General features: G+C 33.8%; 2 protein-coding genes and 1 long non-coding RNA gene across 4 annotated transcripts in view; 1 reads left to right on the plus strand and 2 right to left on the minus strand.

Annotated features, from left to right (window-relative positions):
• Positions 1–157: 157 nt before the first annotated feature.
• Positions 158–16,173, minus strand: part of LOC102255279 (enhancer of polycomb homolog 1) — a 93,839-nt gene continuing 77,823 nt past the window's right edge. The window contains exons 11-15 of one of the 2 annotated variants that reach the window (XM_005885881.2): positions 7,802–7,920; positions 7,635–7,721; positions 6,708–6,849; positions 6,240–6,603; positions 158–4,313 (exon numbers count right to left, since the gene is read on the minus strand). In XM_005885881.2, coding sequence (XP_005885943.1) covers positions 4,241–4,313; positions 6,240–6,603; positions 6,708–6,849; positions 7,635–7,721; positions 7,802–7,920 — 785 coding nt within the window. In that variant the 3' untranslated portion in view covers positions 158–4,240. The remainder of the gene's footprint in view (positions 4,314–6,239; positions 6,604–6,707; positions 6,850–7,634; positions 7,722–7,801; positions 7,921–16,173) is intronic. The other variant, XM_005885882.2, reaches the window with a different exon arrangement.
• On the plus strand, positions 7,685–13,316 carry LOC106724703. Its single transcript, XR_001360545.1, has 4 exons — positions 7,685–7,756; positions 9,559–9,561; positions 12,266–12,276; positions 13,306–13,316. It is a non-coding gene; the product is annotated as an uncharacterized LOC106724703 (long non-coding RNA).
• Positions 8,540–15,773, minus strand: EPC1 (enhancer of polycomb homolog 1 (Drosophila)). The gene is made up of 2 exons (XM_014533067.1): positions 15,400–15,773; positions 8,540–8,655 (listed from the first exon to the last, which is right to left on the minus strand). Exons 1-2 carry the CDS (start codon positions 15,713–15,715, stop codon positions 8,639–8,641), a joined length of 333 nt encoding a protein of 110 aa, XP_014388553.1. The 5' UTR covers positions 15,716–15,773; the 3' UTR covers positions 8,540–8,638.

A 16,173-nucleotide genomic window follows, 5' to 3' on the forward strand; every position in this document is an offset into this window, starting at 1 on the left:
AAGAAGACATATGTAAAACTTTAGCAACAAAAACAAGAAACAGATTCTCTCCCTAGAGCCTCCAATGACAGCATGATCTGCTGACACCTTGGTTGCAACTCATTAAGTTATTTTGAACTTCAGAACTGTGAGAAAATAAATTTCTGTTGTTTTAAGCCATCATTTGTGGTAATTTATTAGTACAGCCATAGTAAACTAATACAAGTGGACAGAAAGTATTCAGTAAAGACTCATGCTCTACAATACTGATAACCTACAGACCAACCCTTTTGTTTTATAAACTACAAAAGTAGGGCAGATCATTTTCTAAGACTGGATTCTCTTGCAAAATGCATGGTTTTACATTTTGCCTATATGAAACTTTTTTTTTGAGGCTTTTGTACCTAATTTGTTCATAATATATCCTTGTGGGAAAATACTGAATTTTTTTGTCTGGCTCTTGCAATAACATATTCCACAGTTAATTTCCAAAGCTGGATGTTACATTTATTGTAAAAGTCTCAAGATGACTCCATTAGGCATTTAATGTTAATTCTAATTTTAATGTTTGTGCTGTGTCTCCAACACCTACAATAGTGCCTGACATAGTTAAGAAATATTTTTTTGAATCAGTGTGATTTGTCTATTAATTCCTTTTGCTGTTACTTTCAAACATTAAAATAGCATTTTTTTGAAATAATTCATGTAGAACATTATGTAAAATAGACAAAAGCAGATCTACTCTAGTAAGTATATTAGTGAAGAATGTGAAATCCTGCTTACCCATCTGTAACTTATTACACATTAAAATTGCACCATATTCTACATTCTTATAATACTCGTGAAAACACAGCTCCTAAATTTGGAGTTTAGAAAACACTATCCTTTTGGGAAAACAAAATTTACCTAGGGTAAAGTTTAGTTTGGTTGGTTTTTGGGCTTCTACTTATGAAATGAACAAAAGCATAATAATGGCAGAGTAAGAGACTCAACAGTACCAATTTCTTTAGGAACAAAATAGGAACAAAGGTTACTAAGAAGTTATATTAGAAATCTGTTTCCCGGTTTACCTACCTTACCCACTAAGTAGGGGATACAAACGGCTATAGCTTTGGAATTTGGTTGATGAGTTCAAATCCTGGACTGTCAACAACTGTAGCCAACCTTGAGTGAATCTCACCTACAATATGGTGATAATCCTAGTATCTGCTTAAAAGGGTAATTGTGAGGATTAAACAAGATAATTACTATGCATATGATATTACATTGTAAATACACAGTAAGTGGTAGTTATTAACTAGACGAGATGTCAAAGTTCCCTTGATAACCTTTGTCCCTTTCCCTAATATTTTAGTGTTTAAACTGCATGTTTGCATTAAGCCCTTCACTTCAGGCTATTACAACACTGGTAGTAGAATATATAGAAAAATAGCAAAGGATTTAGAGGCCAAAGATGCGGTTTTGAGTATATTTCCTTATTTTAAAATGTGAAAGATGCCATTTGTATTTTCTCTGCATCTCGGAGTTGGTAAGGTCAAATAAGAGAGTAAGTGCTACATGGATGTTGATCACTTGCCTATCTGCCACTTTTCTACCCCTACCCATGCAACTCTGCAAATTCCTGACTGGGTATGCTTGATGAGCACTCATTTTCTTGTTCCCCAATCCATAGGCATATAGGCACTTTGTGGGCCCAGGCCTCATTCTATCTGCTAGATTTCATTTAGAAATTTTAATTCTAATTATTTAAATACCTTTAAACCAGCAGTTTAAATTTTTAGTCACACTGATCAGTCACTATATTCTCCTTAAAGAACACAGAACAGAATAAACAAAAGTAGTTACCCAAATTGTAAGTCTGTCCCTTTGAGACAGGGAATTCCCGATCAATGACAGCTATATTTATTACACCAAGATTTAATCCCACTCTTGATCTCACCCAGATTCATGACTTTTAATATCTATGAAGATGACTCAAGTTTTGAATTCCAGCTCAGACCTCTCCCTTTAAATACCAGACTTTTATATGCAACTGCCTACATGACATCTCTAGTTGGATGTCTAATGGAGACCTCAGATAGCCCAAAACTGAGTTTCCCCCAAACCCACTCCTCCCACAGTGCTTTCCAACTGTGGCCAGTTGCTCAGGCCAAATACCATGCAATCATCCTTACATCTTCTTTTTCTCATGTTCCTCACACCTATTCAGTTCCTTAGAGAAAAGTTTACTGGGTCAACCTTTAAAATATAAACAAAATCCAACTACTTTTCACTACCATCCTTGTCACTATTATCTCTCACTTGGATTATTACAATTTGCTTCCTAACTAGTCTTCCCTGCAGTCTATTCTGTATACCAAAGCCAGAATGAGCCTGTTCACATCACTCCTCTGCTCCAAACTCCTTTCTGAAGTGGAGGAAAAGTCAAAGTCCTTAAGATCCCTGACCAAGCCCTCCACAAGCAGGCTCCCGGTTACTCCCTGACCTGTCTACTCTTTACTGCTGCAATAGCCACACTGCTTGCTATTCCTTTAGCAAACCATGCACTCCCATCTCAGAATCTTTGTACTTATTCTTTCTGCCTACAATGCTTTCCTCCCAACTTCAAGTCTCTGATCAAATGGAACCACCTTCCTTGCCCATCAACCACACCATCCTGGCACAGCTTCTCCTACCTTCCTTGCATTACTTCCCCTCTAATACTTACCGTAATACCATTTAAATTTTACTTATTGTTTTTAATCATCTAATGAGATTATAAACTACTCCATGAGGGCAAGAATTTTTCACTGTTGTTGAACTGAAAATAACCCCAGAGTAATCACTCAGTATATAATTGTTGAAAAAATGAACTTAAGTCATCACTCCCATTCCCATGTCCCTCTTTACTGAATGATTTTAATTAAAGTCACACAAAAGTTCTTGGGGTGAAAATAAAAGCAAAAGACCACTTCACATTAGTTTGTCAACATGTAATGCCCTGGGTTTATTTTGTGAGAATTCTATCACAATTTTTCCAGGTGGGATTAAAAACCTTTAAGATATTATATGCCATTGGACTGGGCATTCAGACTTCGGTACTGACAAAGCACTGGTAGTAGTCTGTTAAGTACCATTCTCTTCACAGAAGAGAGGTCAAATATTTCCAAAGGAAGGCACCCAATATTTGTGGTTCTGGCCTTGCAGCCTTCTGGAGAATCTTGAAAGGAAAAAAGCTGGCTGGCTGTTTTTAGAAACTGGAATGATGATACACGTATAGTAATTACTGCATTCTTCTCCCTTATATCCTTTTTGTAAGAACAAGTAAAGAATGAAGTCTTTTAAACAATTTGACAATAAAAAAGTACAATTTCTTTTGTGCTAAAAAAAAAAAAAAGGGCAAGACAACACAAACTCCAGTTGTAAGGACTCCATTTGCATACTTGATTTAACACTTTTTGGTGTGGAAGGAAATGGGATTACTGGGCTGTTTGTAGAGCAGCAACATAACGTTAGTGCTTTAAGTACCAGAAACTACCCACAGCTTTGTGGGCAAGAGGGGATGGGAAGATTCAAGAGACTTCATTTTTAGCTTGTTACTTATCCTAATGATAGACCAGGAAGATCCCCATTTAAAATCCACCCCCCCTTTTTTTAAACTGATGCGTTTTTTATTTTTGTAAAATTCTGTATGTATGTCACCATTTTTTTTCACATGATACAGAAAAAACTCAGGGACCCAGAGGGGAACCAAGTTATGTTATACCATTTACAAAATACCAAGGAGTCCACAGCTACCTAACACATTTACTACAGCACAGGAACCAATGAAGGTACAGTGTACAAAAAAACTGTAAACACGGCACAATAAATAGATAAAACAGCAGGTTCCGCACCATGCACATGATGTGATGACACTTCATCTCTATACAATCTCACATCTCACACTCTTTGTTGCAATTTATTTCCCTCCCACCCTCCCACCCCCAAGTGCAAAGCATCACAAATGAACATTTCTGTATTCAAGTAACATATATACAAGGGTATTACAAATATGCAGTACTGTACAGATAATTGCTGTATTCTTAATTTACAGATGTTGATTTTTCCTATTAACAGTAAGGAAAGAAAAATTGAAGCATGAGAGATGAGCACTGCTGTAAAGTCCCCACAGCTGCCACAGAAATGCATGTGTGGCATTCCATCATCCCCTGCATTCAAAATGCTACTGATGCATAGCACCTAATCAAGTCCCCAGGTTGCAGTCCCACTCCTGAGAAAGCTACGTCACCTCCATCGCTACTGTATTGTCTGCTATGCTGTTTAGCGCTGGCTTTTCTGATTCATGATTTTCCCTGTTGAAATAAAGTTCAATAAATTACTTTTCTGCAACAAATTTAGCAAATATAAATTGAACAAACTAAAACTATTTCCCAATAAAAAGTTCAAATATTTTTAATAATAGAAAGAAATTTGACTCCTGGGAAAGATAGCCAAGTAGAGGAATAGGAACCTTTATAGCTTATCATCAGAAATACACAACCAGAAGTCAAGCTTATAAATTCCATGATATTACCAACAGAATTGTAGTAGCCAACCTAGATTTAAAAACACAAAGAATTGCCAAGTTTTAGTTTTTTGTTTCAATTTCCACCTTTACTGAACCTTTTGTAATTTTAAAATAAGGAACATATATATGTGGCTGAGGTTCATTCATGTTAGGACTTTACATAAGATTTTACATATGGAGTAGAGCAGGATAGCTACTAAATGAGGCATCGGAAGAGCAGGGCCGTAGTTGTTCTAGCACCTAGACTGCTGAGTGAGCCTAGAGAAGTCTCTGTATCTCAGTTTCCTCATCTTCAAAACAAAGGGACTAAAATAAGTTTTATAAAAAGTTTTCCACCTCTGGCCGGGTGGCTTAGTTGGTTGAAGTGTTGTCCAGTGCAACAAAAGGTTGTGGATTTGATTCCTGGTCAGGGCACACACCTAGGCTTCAGGTTTGATCCCTGGTTGGGGCATGTATGGGAGGCAACTGATTGATATTTCTCTCTTTTCATCTCTCTCTCAAATCAATAAAAACATATCTCGGGTGAGGATTTAAAAAAATATGGTTTCCATATACTTTGAATATTCCATGGCTATATAATTCTATACTGATGAAAACCATGTATTACATATTTAAGAATTAAATTGGTTAACTGTAACTAGACCCAGAATACTAATAATAGATTAGTATCGAGCAGACAAGGACTATTAAATTCAGACGCAGACAGGGATGCATAGATTTGGAAACTCAAGGCTACAGTTTGTTGCTACAAATCCTGATCCTCCTTCTAGGCCACTGCCAGCTGAGAAAGTCTACAATCAGTCTGGACTTTTCCTACCACTCCAACTTCAACTACTAACCTTCCCCAAACCACAAACTAGTTTACTTGTTAACCTATCAACCCATTTATATTTCCCCAACTCTCTTGTCTTCCTTTTCTCTGACTACCCAAGATCAAATCTAATCTTATTTTGTTGAACATTCCCAGAACACTCCTGGTGTGAAAAGATGTCTCCTAATATTGAAATTATAGCCATAATCTATACATTTAATTCGATAAGCATATAATGCTTTGTGATACCTCTAGAATGATTTTCATCTTATTTACAATCAACACTATTTAACTTTTCACACTTTTATGCTTGTCTTCCACCTAAACTGAAAACTTCTTATCTTTTTGTTTTTCCACAGTACGTTGTACAAGGCAGGACTTTACCATTAATATTTAAAGCAGAATAGAGCTTGAGCAAACATTCTAAACTGTCTATTGAAACCCAAGAAGACAAGTTAGCATAGAAAATGATGGTTTCATTAAAAGTTGACCTGGCATGAATACTGTAAGCTTTATTTACATTATTAACAGCAGCTTAGCACTCTAGCCATGTGAGTTCTATCAGTTCTGTCTACACAAAAAACTGTGGGAGAAATCATAGACAAAGAAGCATTCAAAAGAGGACCCCATCCATCCAGAGGTAGAAGAGTGAGAACATTATAAGCTGTTATCATACTAAGAAAATGATGCCCAAATCCCAAATGCAATATTCACTGTACCATTTGGCACAAATTTTCAACAATACTGAATTACATTTATCTGTTTAGTTCTAGAATAAATAAGGAATTCTCATCTACATATTTTTAAAGTATATAAAGAAAAGAGCAAAAGCCACAAATAAGTAGAGAGCAATGCCTAAGAATTTAAGTTAGATCCTTTAGTCTTAAAATAACTACTCACCTTGGGGCTGAATCTACAGAGGATGAAGATGGGACCTTGGAAACTTGACAGTTTGCTGCGGCAGCCAGCTTTAAGGCAGACGATGGAACAGCACTTAAAGTCCTAGGTATGTGTCGTGCATTTAAGGGGGCAATAGAGTTTACAGTGGCAACTGATGAAGGTACAGTTAATCGAATGTTGTTCCCAATCAGAACCTGAGTTGTTGCAGAATTGGCAGCAGTTACTGGATGACTCAGTGCACTGTGGGAACTTGAAGTCTGTGTAATGTTTGAAGGCTGTAACAAAGTTGAACCTGCTGCTGACGAACTTATATGTACTGGTGCTGTTGGTGTAGTACTACTGAGGTGTAAGCCCTTGTATACTCCTAGAGAAAAAGAAAGAAGCATCTAAACAATGTGCAATTTGGCTGTTTATTATAGGTATGTGTTACAAATCTTATCAAAACCATTTAAATGTCATTATCCTTACCTGAGGCTGGAAGGACGCCATTCACCCCAATCCCAAGCACCACATCATCCTTCATCTTGAATCCCATCAGTTGTTCTGATGTCACCAAAGCAGAAGCAGCAAATTGAGCACTAGCAGAATCCAAAGTCTTGGAAACAAAACCCTAAAAAGAAAATAAAAAACAAATCTAATCAGCATCACTTAGTTACAAATTAATATTAAAGCTACACCGGTATAGCAAAATCAGTATGAATATAAACAAAAGTGGAAAACCACTCGAATATCTTTCTCTCCCTTGACAGTCAAATTTGAGGAATGTTCTAGTAATTTTATAACTCAAGGATTATGAATTTTGATCTTTATATGTGACAATATATAACATGGACATGTCAATTACCAAAATCATCCTCCTATAACGTGGAAATAAACCTCCAACACAAAGTGTTGCACAAGAAATAAGCTAGTAAACCATTTCAGTGGTCTGCAAGTACATACAATGAATAAATGTAGGTAAACTTCTTTCACCTAACTTACCATATATACACACATACACACACCTTTGGGATAGTAAGATAACTATCCCTTTAGAATGGAAGTAACAAAATATCATATCAGAACTTAGCCTAGAAATTAAGAGGTCCTTGAATTTTTTACATTAATTTTTCTTCCAAGATGCATAGAGACTTAAATCTCAGCCTTTAAGCCTTAAATGTGTTCAAATGGCTTTAGGTTTAAAAGTGATTTCTTCTAAAAGAAGTATAATTTTTAATAAATTGTAATAATAATTAAAATAACAAGATAATGAGTTAGGTGTCAATGGGATTATATATCAAAGACGTATATCAGACTACAGGTCAGACTTAAAGACAGGGTCTCCATCTCATATAACTATGCTTTTTAGTTTTACTTTTTAAAATAGGGAGCAGAGACAACAGCTTCTATACTCACCTGTAATGTTCTTTCTAAACCCTGTATAGAATGGCTATGATGTAGATTCAGGTGAAAGCCACTTTTCTGCTGGTTAGATGCAAGGTTCTATGACAACAGTTGGTAATTAGAGATGAACTCTGGTGGGAAACAATGAGGGATAATCATAAGACAGACAAATCCCTCACCTGTGAAGTGTTGGTGGAGGAATTACTATTTGCTTGCTGTTGCTGAATTTGTGCAAGCTGCTGTTTCTGCATTAGTGCCAGTTGCTGTTGATGTTGCTGGTATTGTTCGGCTGTAAATGCTGAACATAAAATGAGGAAACACTTTATAAAAATGCACAATACCATACACTTTTGACAATAGTAAAATTTCAGCATTAAAAAAAGTCTGTGCAAAATTAAAGCATTTGATAAAAGCTCATGGTCCTGCTAAAGATCACTTTCAAATGAAAATTTAAGCTTACAACCACATTTCACAAGAGTGGGTTGAATCTAAAGAAAAACAAAATTAAACTTCCTGAGTTAAACATAGGAAAGAGAACTGCTCACTTCCCAAGTTGCAGAACCATTATTTCTGTAAGCTGCCACACTCGAGTAAAATGGAAATACCAGCTTTTTAAAAAATCCACATATCTGAAATTCAACTTTGCACTGAGCTTGAGAAGAAATCTGATAATTACCATTAGGTTTCTAATTTACTCATATTACTGTCCCAATGCATTCAGATAGCAATCCCTAACATAACTGTTCTACATATTTTCTAATTTTAGTTATTACAAATATTTCCTCTATATAAAACATAAGGTTGTTGTTGGTTTATTACCTTTCTTTTTTATTTTAAAGAACCCATTCTTTAAGTTTAACACTGGAAAAAAAGAGGCTCCATATGTTAATTAATTTTCCCCACTCAAATAACCCACCTGGAAAAAATCCAGTCAATAAGAACGGAGTTGTTTATGTTGATTTACTGTACAGAATGATGTCTGAGGAAAGACACTGTGTTATGCTACTTATGTTTGTCTATGGAGAGCTCAGTTCTAAAAAAAACAAACAAAAAAATGTTCATTTATTACCCCCCAAAAAGTGTGTTCAGTTTTTAAAAAGGAAACCTTTTATCTTTTTTTGATTTCGCCAATTAAAAAAGGAAAAAAAAAAAAGCACATACAATCACAACATCTGACCTTAAAGGCTTCTTTAAGAAGCCTGCAATGTTTAGGTAAGAATTATTTCAAAACAAAACAAAAAAAGGGTTATCATGCATCCCTGGGTATCAGGGAATCTATAATAAATCATGCAAATTTCCTCAATCTCAAGTTGAATGTTTTCAAAATACTGCCACCTAATTTGTTGTTGTTTTGATGATTTATCTAGATTATCACTTCATCAAGTTTTGTAGTTTTCACATAACTCATGAAGAATCTTTATCTACCAGTATACAGCGTCCACCTTGTACAACTACAACATGTTTAGGTAGAAATTCTACCATATTTTGAATGGATCAGAAAATCATGAAAGAAGTTAGTATCTACACCAGCTCTTAAACTTGAGTTGAACTAAGTTTTTGGGCAACAAGAACAAAAAAATAATTTCTTTTGATTTTTAAATTCTGTGTTATAAATCTATTTAATTGATATCTGTTCTTTGATGAGTTTTTCTGTGTTTGAAATCCTCAGATCTGATTCCTACAGGGAAGATTTTTATTACTAATAGGATAATCCCTGAATATTGACATAAAAAAGTAACTTTCTGTCAGCACCACCATTTCCATATACCAGAAATGTGTTGAATCAGAACTTGAAGAAAATCTACAAAAATTTATTCTGGTTTATAATTAATATAATATTATTAGTTTTGCTAATATGTTCTTGAGATTTACACTTTAATTTCCTAAATTTGAGAAATTGCATAAGTCTTGAATTTCCTTAGTAGGGAATGCTCAGTAAGTTTTTTAAAAAAGGAACCATTCTGGAAGATCAGGTCAGTACAGACCTAGAAAATCAATACTTTAGCATTCACTAAAAACCTATATATACAAAACTCCATTTATATAAATGGAAATTTTCTGTTGTTGATCTTTGCTAGTATTTGTGTATGTGTTTTTTCCTTAGTTCAATCTCTATTTTTTTCTCATCTTTATTAATGTCAAGTGTTCAGTATAGTAGACAGACATATACATTTGTGTGTGGTTTAATAAAAAATTTAGCAATAATTGGAAGTTGATTTGAATAAAGGTTCCAAATATTTTTGCCCTATTTAAATCAACATTTTAATGCTTGGTCTCTGAGGGTTTCGTGACTTTCAGTTTTTAACAACTGTTAACTTCCTCCTGAGAACGGATTTAGAAATAACAATGCACCTGACATTTTAGATCACTGTTAGCCCATTTCTTAGATATCTCTATATTCTAGAGTTTAGTTCTAAAATTTTCTCTGGATATTTTTGATAAATGATCTTGATGAACTGTACAGATAATGTATGAGCTGGAAGCAATGGTAGTAAAAACCATGAGTCTGGGGGCCAAGACATCTTGATTGTTATTTTAGTTCTCGGGTCTATCATAACTAGTAGAGTATACCTAGGCAGGTTACTTAACCTTTTGGGACTCAGTATGTTCATCTAAAATATAGAAGAGATTAAATAAGTGATGATTGTAGTCCTTTTTAGGCATGAAATGCTAAGATTTTAAATTTCTTCTGAGACATAAAATTCCAATCCAAAAGGCTGTGTAAATGAAAGGAAAGCTTGGTAAGGTAGTAAACTGGGCCAAGTACAATCTGAACTGGGTTTTACATTATTATTTATACAGAAAACCAAGAACACCTGGATGTCATTATAATTCAAAGTGCAAGCAAATGCTAAGCGGAAATAAATAAAAATGACCATATTTCCCTAAATCTCTATCAAGGTAGAAAGTTTTTAGGTTGTATGTCTAACCTCCAAATATTATGGTGTGGTAAAGTTTGCAATTCACACAAAGATGGACAAGATGGTTTTGTAGACAGCATCAAAATCATTTCACAGAACCAAAAATTTTTAAATTAGGAGGGATCCTTATAGTGATTTACTCCTACAACCTCCTAATAGAGATGAAGAGACTTTCATCCGAGGTCACAAAGATATTTACTAGATGACGGGGAAAAACCCACCCCCAAACCAATGAGATTTTCAATATGAAAAGATATAGGCAAGTTTGTTTTAGATTTAGTATTATTTATATGAGAGAATCAAATTTTATGTACTGATAGTGTGAATCAAGTATTTAAAAAATCTTGTATATTCAGCACCTAATAAACAGGAGTCTAGGGCAGGCAGTGAAGAAGAGTGATGTGAGGGACACAATTAAAAGCTGAGAATTATAAAGGGGCACAAAAGGACTTCAAATATTTGAAGGACACTTTGATGTTGGAGATCAAGAAAACATATTCATGTGCTTCCAAAGGCAAAACAGGAACCAGAATATTTAAATTTAAGGAGGTAGCTTTTGTCCAATATATGGACAAACTTCTAAGCAAGACACCCAAGTGTACAATAACCTGATTAGGTAAGCTGTTGAATTTGCCCTCACTAGAGGCAGAGGTCAGAAACTGTCTGGGGGTAGGAATTTAGATGAAATAATCTAAGATTTTACGAGTCCAATTCTTATACAAGGAAATAACTGGTAGCTCAGGGTTCTGCCCTTTAGGTCACATTCCTCTAGCTGGAGCAGATCAACTAAAATGATCTAAGTGCAGGTGGGGAGGGTGACAGGTACTTAGGAAAAAAATAAACAATTTAAAAATTCAGTTTGAGAAAATGGAGTCTAGATTACCAAAATGTGTATTTTGTTAAAAACCAACAATAACAACAACAAAAATCCTTAACAAACCCAAACACCTATTTTAAAAGATACCCCTCAATTACACGTTCTTTGAGCAGCATACAGGCAAGAAGTTTAATATAAGAAAAAAGTTAACTTTGAAGAAATAAATATAAAATGAAATGACTCCAAACAGTATTAAAGTATGAACATCTAATTAGTAAGCTTGAATTGATAAAGTTTAGATTGAGGTTTATAACATTTATCAGCCACAGAGAAATCCAATTTGAAAACAGAAGTTTGGTAACACATTTAATGGCAAAACATGACTGAACCTGAATTCTTTTGGCTGCAAATGACTTGAACATGAAATTATCTATGGTCAGACATTCTGCTTAGTATGACTACTCTTGTGTGTATCTGTAAAACTGTAGATCATCTGTTAATGTATTTTACTAGGGGTTCTAGTTGAGATTGTTGAGGATGCAATTCTGAATTTTGAAACACATTTAGATAAGGATTAAAGTCTTGTAGATTTACAAAATCCAACAAGAAAATATTCAGTGCTCAAATCTAGAGTTCCTTTTCTATAGTAAAATTAAAATTTTATATTACAAACTCAAGTAAATTGCATTAAGTAAACTATAGATATTGAGACTTAGAATATAATATTCTAGCTACAAATTTCCTTTTCACTTATGAAAATAAAGTCTTTAGTGCAGAAATGTGAGCTTAGAAAACCGATTTAGTTTGCTGATGAAATTTCACTGGGAGCTAGGAATTCAAATCCTGAACATATAATGGTGGTTTAAAAATCACTTTTCTGTTTTTAGTCTTTTTGAATTATATAGAGTCCTTTCTAGTTATGATAAAAGGTGTTAACTGACATGTGGTATCTCCCAAACTCAAATACATACAAATAATACTTAGTCACTGAACAAAGACTACATTTCAAAGGTTCTTTTATCAGTTAAAAAAAAAAAATTTGCAAACCGTTCAAACCACATATTAAGATTATTAAAAATGCAATTTATCTGTAAGTGCTAAAATCTAGTCTTGAAAATTATAAATACACATATAGTAAGCCTTCCTAAGTCCCTCAACATTATGTCATTCTGCTGTATAGTATCCAAAGGACAAAGCACTGTAGCATCTGACTAACCAGATTACCCATTTGGCCACACAACTATGCAAGAAGGTCAAGATTGGGAAGCAAAAAAGATTCTGAGTAACTAAAAGAGAGACTACAAAAGTTAGTGTGCTAAACCTCATTCCCTTTACTAAAAATAATGGGCTCCTGATATCCTCATTTAGAATTTCCTATTTGAAAACGAGAATAATTAAGCCCTTATAGATGATTATTTAGAAAAGGGAAAATCAGTCCAGAGGGCATCACTACACCACAGCACACATTAGTTAACATTTAAAACAATGACAGAATAATAAAAAATGTCTAAATCAAAATCCACCAATTTGGGTTGAACAGCAGGCTAAGTGTATCAACTGACTCATATCTCATATAATGGTAAGTTTGAAAGCTGGTAAAGTAAAAATTAACTCATACAAAATCCTCAAGAGTGCATCATGTGATACAGACCCATTTCTTTCAATAAGCCCAACACAGCCAGTTATTCTTCTGACATCAGACTAGATTCGAGTTTCTGTGGTTGAGTATCAGATGAAGTAGCATCTGTGGGCCATGTTATATAACCGTCCCCGCCCCCCCCAAAACTTTAAAACTATAATTACACTGCTTTAAGTGAGATAATTAACCTATGAATGAAGCATCAATGCAGGCACTGATGCTATCAGGAGAAAATAAAGATTCACTTCTCCCATTCCCATAGTGGCCACTTCAGCAAATACATTCTTTTAGTAGAATTATATTCAGAATCCTGTATAACATTTGAACTGCTAATTTTTTTTTTTCCTCCAGGGGCCTATAGTTGAATTCACTTAAAAGTATGTTTGATGGAACTCCACTGTAATGCACTCTACAGAGCATAAAGAGAAAAGCTTTAGGTTTCTGGAATATTCACATATATGAAAGAAAAAAGTGATACTCTACAGCAATCTGTAGGCATCTATTCTCCAAGCATAAGGAAGCTCTAGTAAAATTGAAGGGAAAACTAAAAATAATTATGTGCAACAGAAAAAAACTGATAAACCCATTTTAAAAAAGGCATATCACATATATAAAGGAAGGAAATAATTAAAAAGAAAATTAGAATTTACTGAAGATTTTTTTCACCTAAACTTTTGGTAATACTTCTGCTCAATGTTCACCTTTTAATATTCTTTGGCCAACACAAATCAAGTAAGTTTTACAGTACCAATGCTTACTTAAGTTGTAGAGCAAAACAATTTACATTAAAAAGATCACTACAAGAACCTAAGGATGGTTACACAATTCAACTTCTCTATTCTAAGAGGTGGAAAAGATGGGGATTGATGGAATATGCCAATTTTCAATGAGAACTGTCAAAGAATTTTACATAGCTTAAAAATCTTTATCAGGGGAAACATATTACAAGTTTATACATTTAGAATCTCTACACCCACAGTATAAACAAGTCCTCCATTCTGTTTAAGACTATAAAAGCAGAAACTGACTCTTCATAATATAGACTGAAATGAATGGGATTATAGATAATCTGTTAAACCTCAGAAAATTTTGATTATCTTCTAGTTAATTTCTGAAAAGATTATTTTTCTTATGAGCTGAAAAGACTTCCACTTCATAGAACTACTTTTTTTCCAACCACAAAGTAAATTATTTATGAAATCTTTTCTGGAGGTCTTTAAGAATAAACACATTTTCATATTTATTAGAAGGTTTTACTGTAGCCTTACCACATAATTAGGGGAACAGAATAAATATCTTTATAGTCCTTTCTAAAACTGTATTTAAGTTATCTTCACAAAAATCTGGAGTAATATAATTATATAATTTTAACCAATTAACTACCATGCATCCAAAACGGAAACCATCCCCACAAGCCACGGTATTTTGAATTTAATTTAAAAAATCAATTTGCAATGAATATTATAAAAATAAATATATTGCTCACAATTCTGGTGTTCTTGAATATTTTCAGCTGAAAATTCTCATGAAAAATGATTTTAAAGTTGGTCAGGGCTGCCATTTAGGGAAAACATTTTTTTTATAGACGCGCCTGGCGTGTGTGGCAGGTCCCCCTGCTTGCGTCTACAGACGCTTATGGCGTACAATAGGTTAACAGTGGATTTCTATAATCTACATGCCTCAAAAAACACATCTATTGCTTTCAAATAGAAAGCTAAATTTTTAGAAATATTTTAAGTAGACAGCATTTATTTTAGACACATTTCACAAAGTAGCCATAATGCTACAGTAAATATCTAAAAATGTTTCTGAAATTATTAAAATAATCTTTTAAATATTGTTCTGTGAAAAATTACTTTTCTCTTACAAATTACTCTGAATTACTGTGACAGATAAAACTTTGCATGTCTATCAATTTAATTTGCTGGTCTACTTTTAAGCAGTCTAAGTGAAAGACTAAAGAAATGAGCAATAATTTATGGTCCATTTTTTTTCATATTATTTTGAAAATATAATTGCTCAATCTTGTGGTTCCCAGGAAAACAAATTTTATACATTAAATACAGGATGGGGGAAGAATAGTTGTACAGTTGTGGGTATGCAAAACACTTGAGTTTATTCATGTATTATTATTTAATTATTATATTATTTTCCATATGAACAACTGTAAACCTACTTTTGTCCCACCCTGTAGTAATAAACCACCCCTTTGTATGTGGTTTTGTTTAAATGAAATCATTTGTACAAACAGGATTCAAATAAATACTTAAACCTAGGTCTTTCTTTTTCTTAACTACTTTGAGAAAAGGACTTTTAGTCATTAATATAATAAGCCACATATTCAAAAAATTGATAAGCCTGACATTTCCATAGAAATGACATTATAACAAATAAACATACCAAAGTGTGCTGAACCACTGCTACTTTTACTTTGCGTAGAGGTACTGCATGTCTGGGTCCCAGGTTGTGCTGTTCCTGTTCGAGTTAAACTTCTATATAATTTTCTACAGGAGAGTTCATCATTGTCACTGTCATGTAGGAATGGTGTCCGAGGCCTAAAATGCCGCCATCTACATGACTTGATATTGACTAGTATCTGACTGAGGTCTTTAGAGAAAGATTTGTCCGAGGTATTTGTTTCTGAGGTAATGGCAGACTGATTGACTGGAGAATGTTGTGGTGAGGAAAGCATTTCCAAATCCAGATGGCGAAACATACTATCATAGTCTGAGTGAGCTCTGTCCAGTAAGACCCTATTAAAAATAAGGCAGGAAACATGTATGTAAAATAGCTATTCAAAGTTTGTTTAAAAATTGTTTTTCTTTCTCTCCCCCAACTCCAAAAAGCCATTTCCTATTGAATATTTAAATTTGATTATTGCAATATTTGGCTATAATTTCAGTATCTAATAAAGGTTTTTTCTTTTACATTACAATGATCTGATTAAATAAGAGAGTACTCCACCTCAAAGAATAAGGTAAATATTTTATAACAGTAAGAGTTGTAACAGTTCTAAGGGTTGGTCGATCAGTTTAAGTTACTTGTAAAATGTGAAAATACCTTTCTTTTCAAATTACTTTTAAACCAAAGATTTTCACTTCCATTACAAAGCACCAGAACACTTTGTAAAATGTTGCTAACATATTTGTTCTCATATTTAAGTAAAGATTCCTT

This window comes from Myotis brandtii, unplaced genomic scaffold (genome assembly GCF_000412655.1).
Source record: "Myotis brandtii unplaced genomic scaffold, ASM41265v1 scaffold933, whole genome shotgun sequence".
NCBI lineage: Eukaryota > Metazoa > Chordata > Mammalia > Chiroptera > Vespertilionidae > Myotis > Myotis brandtii.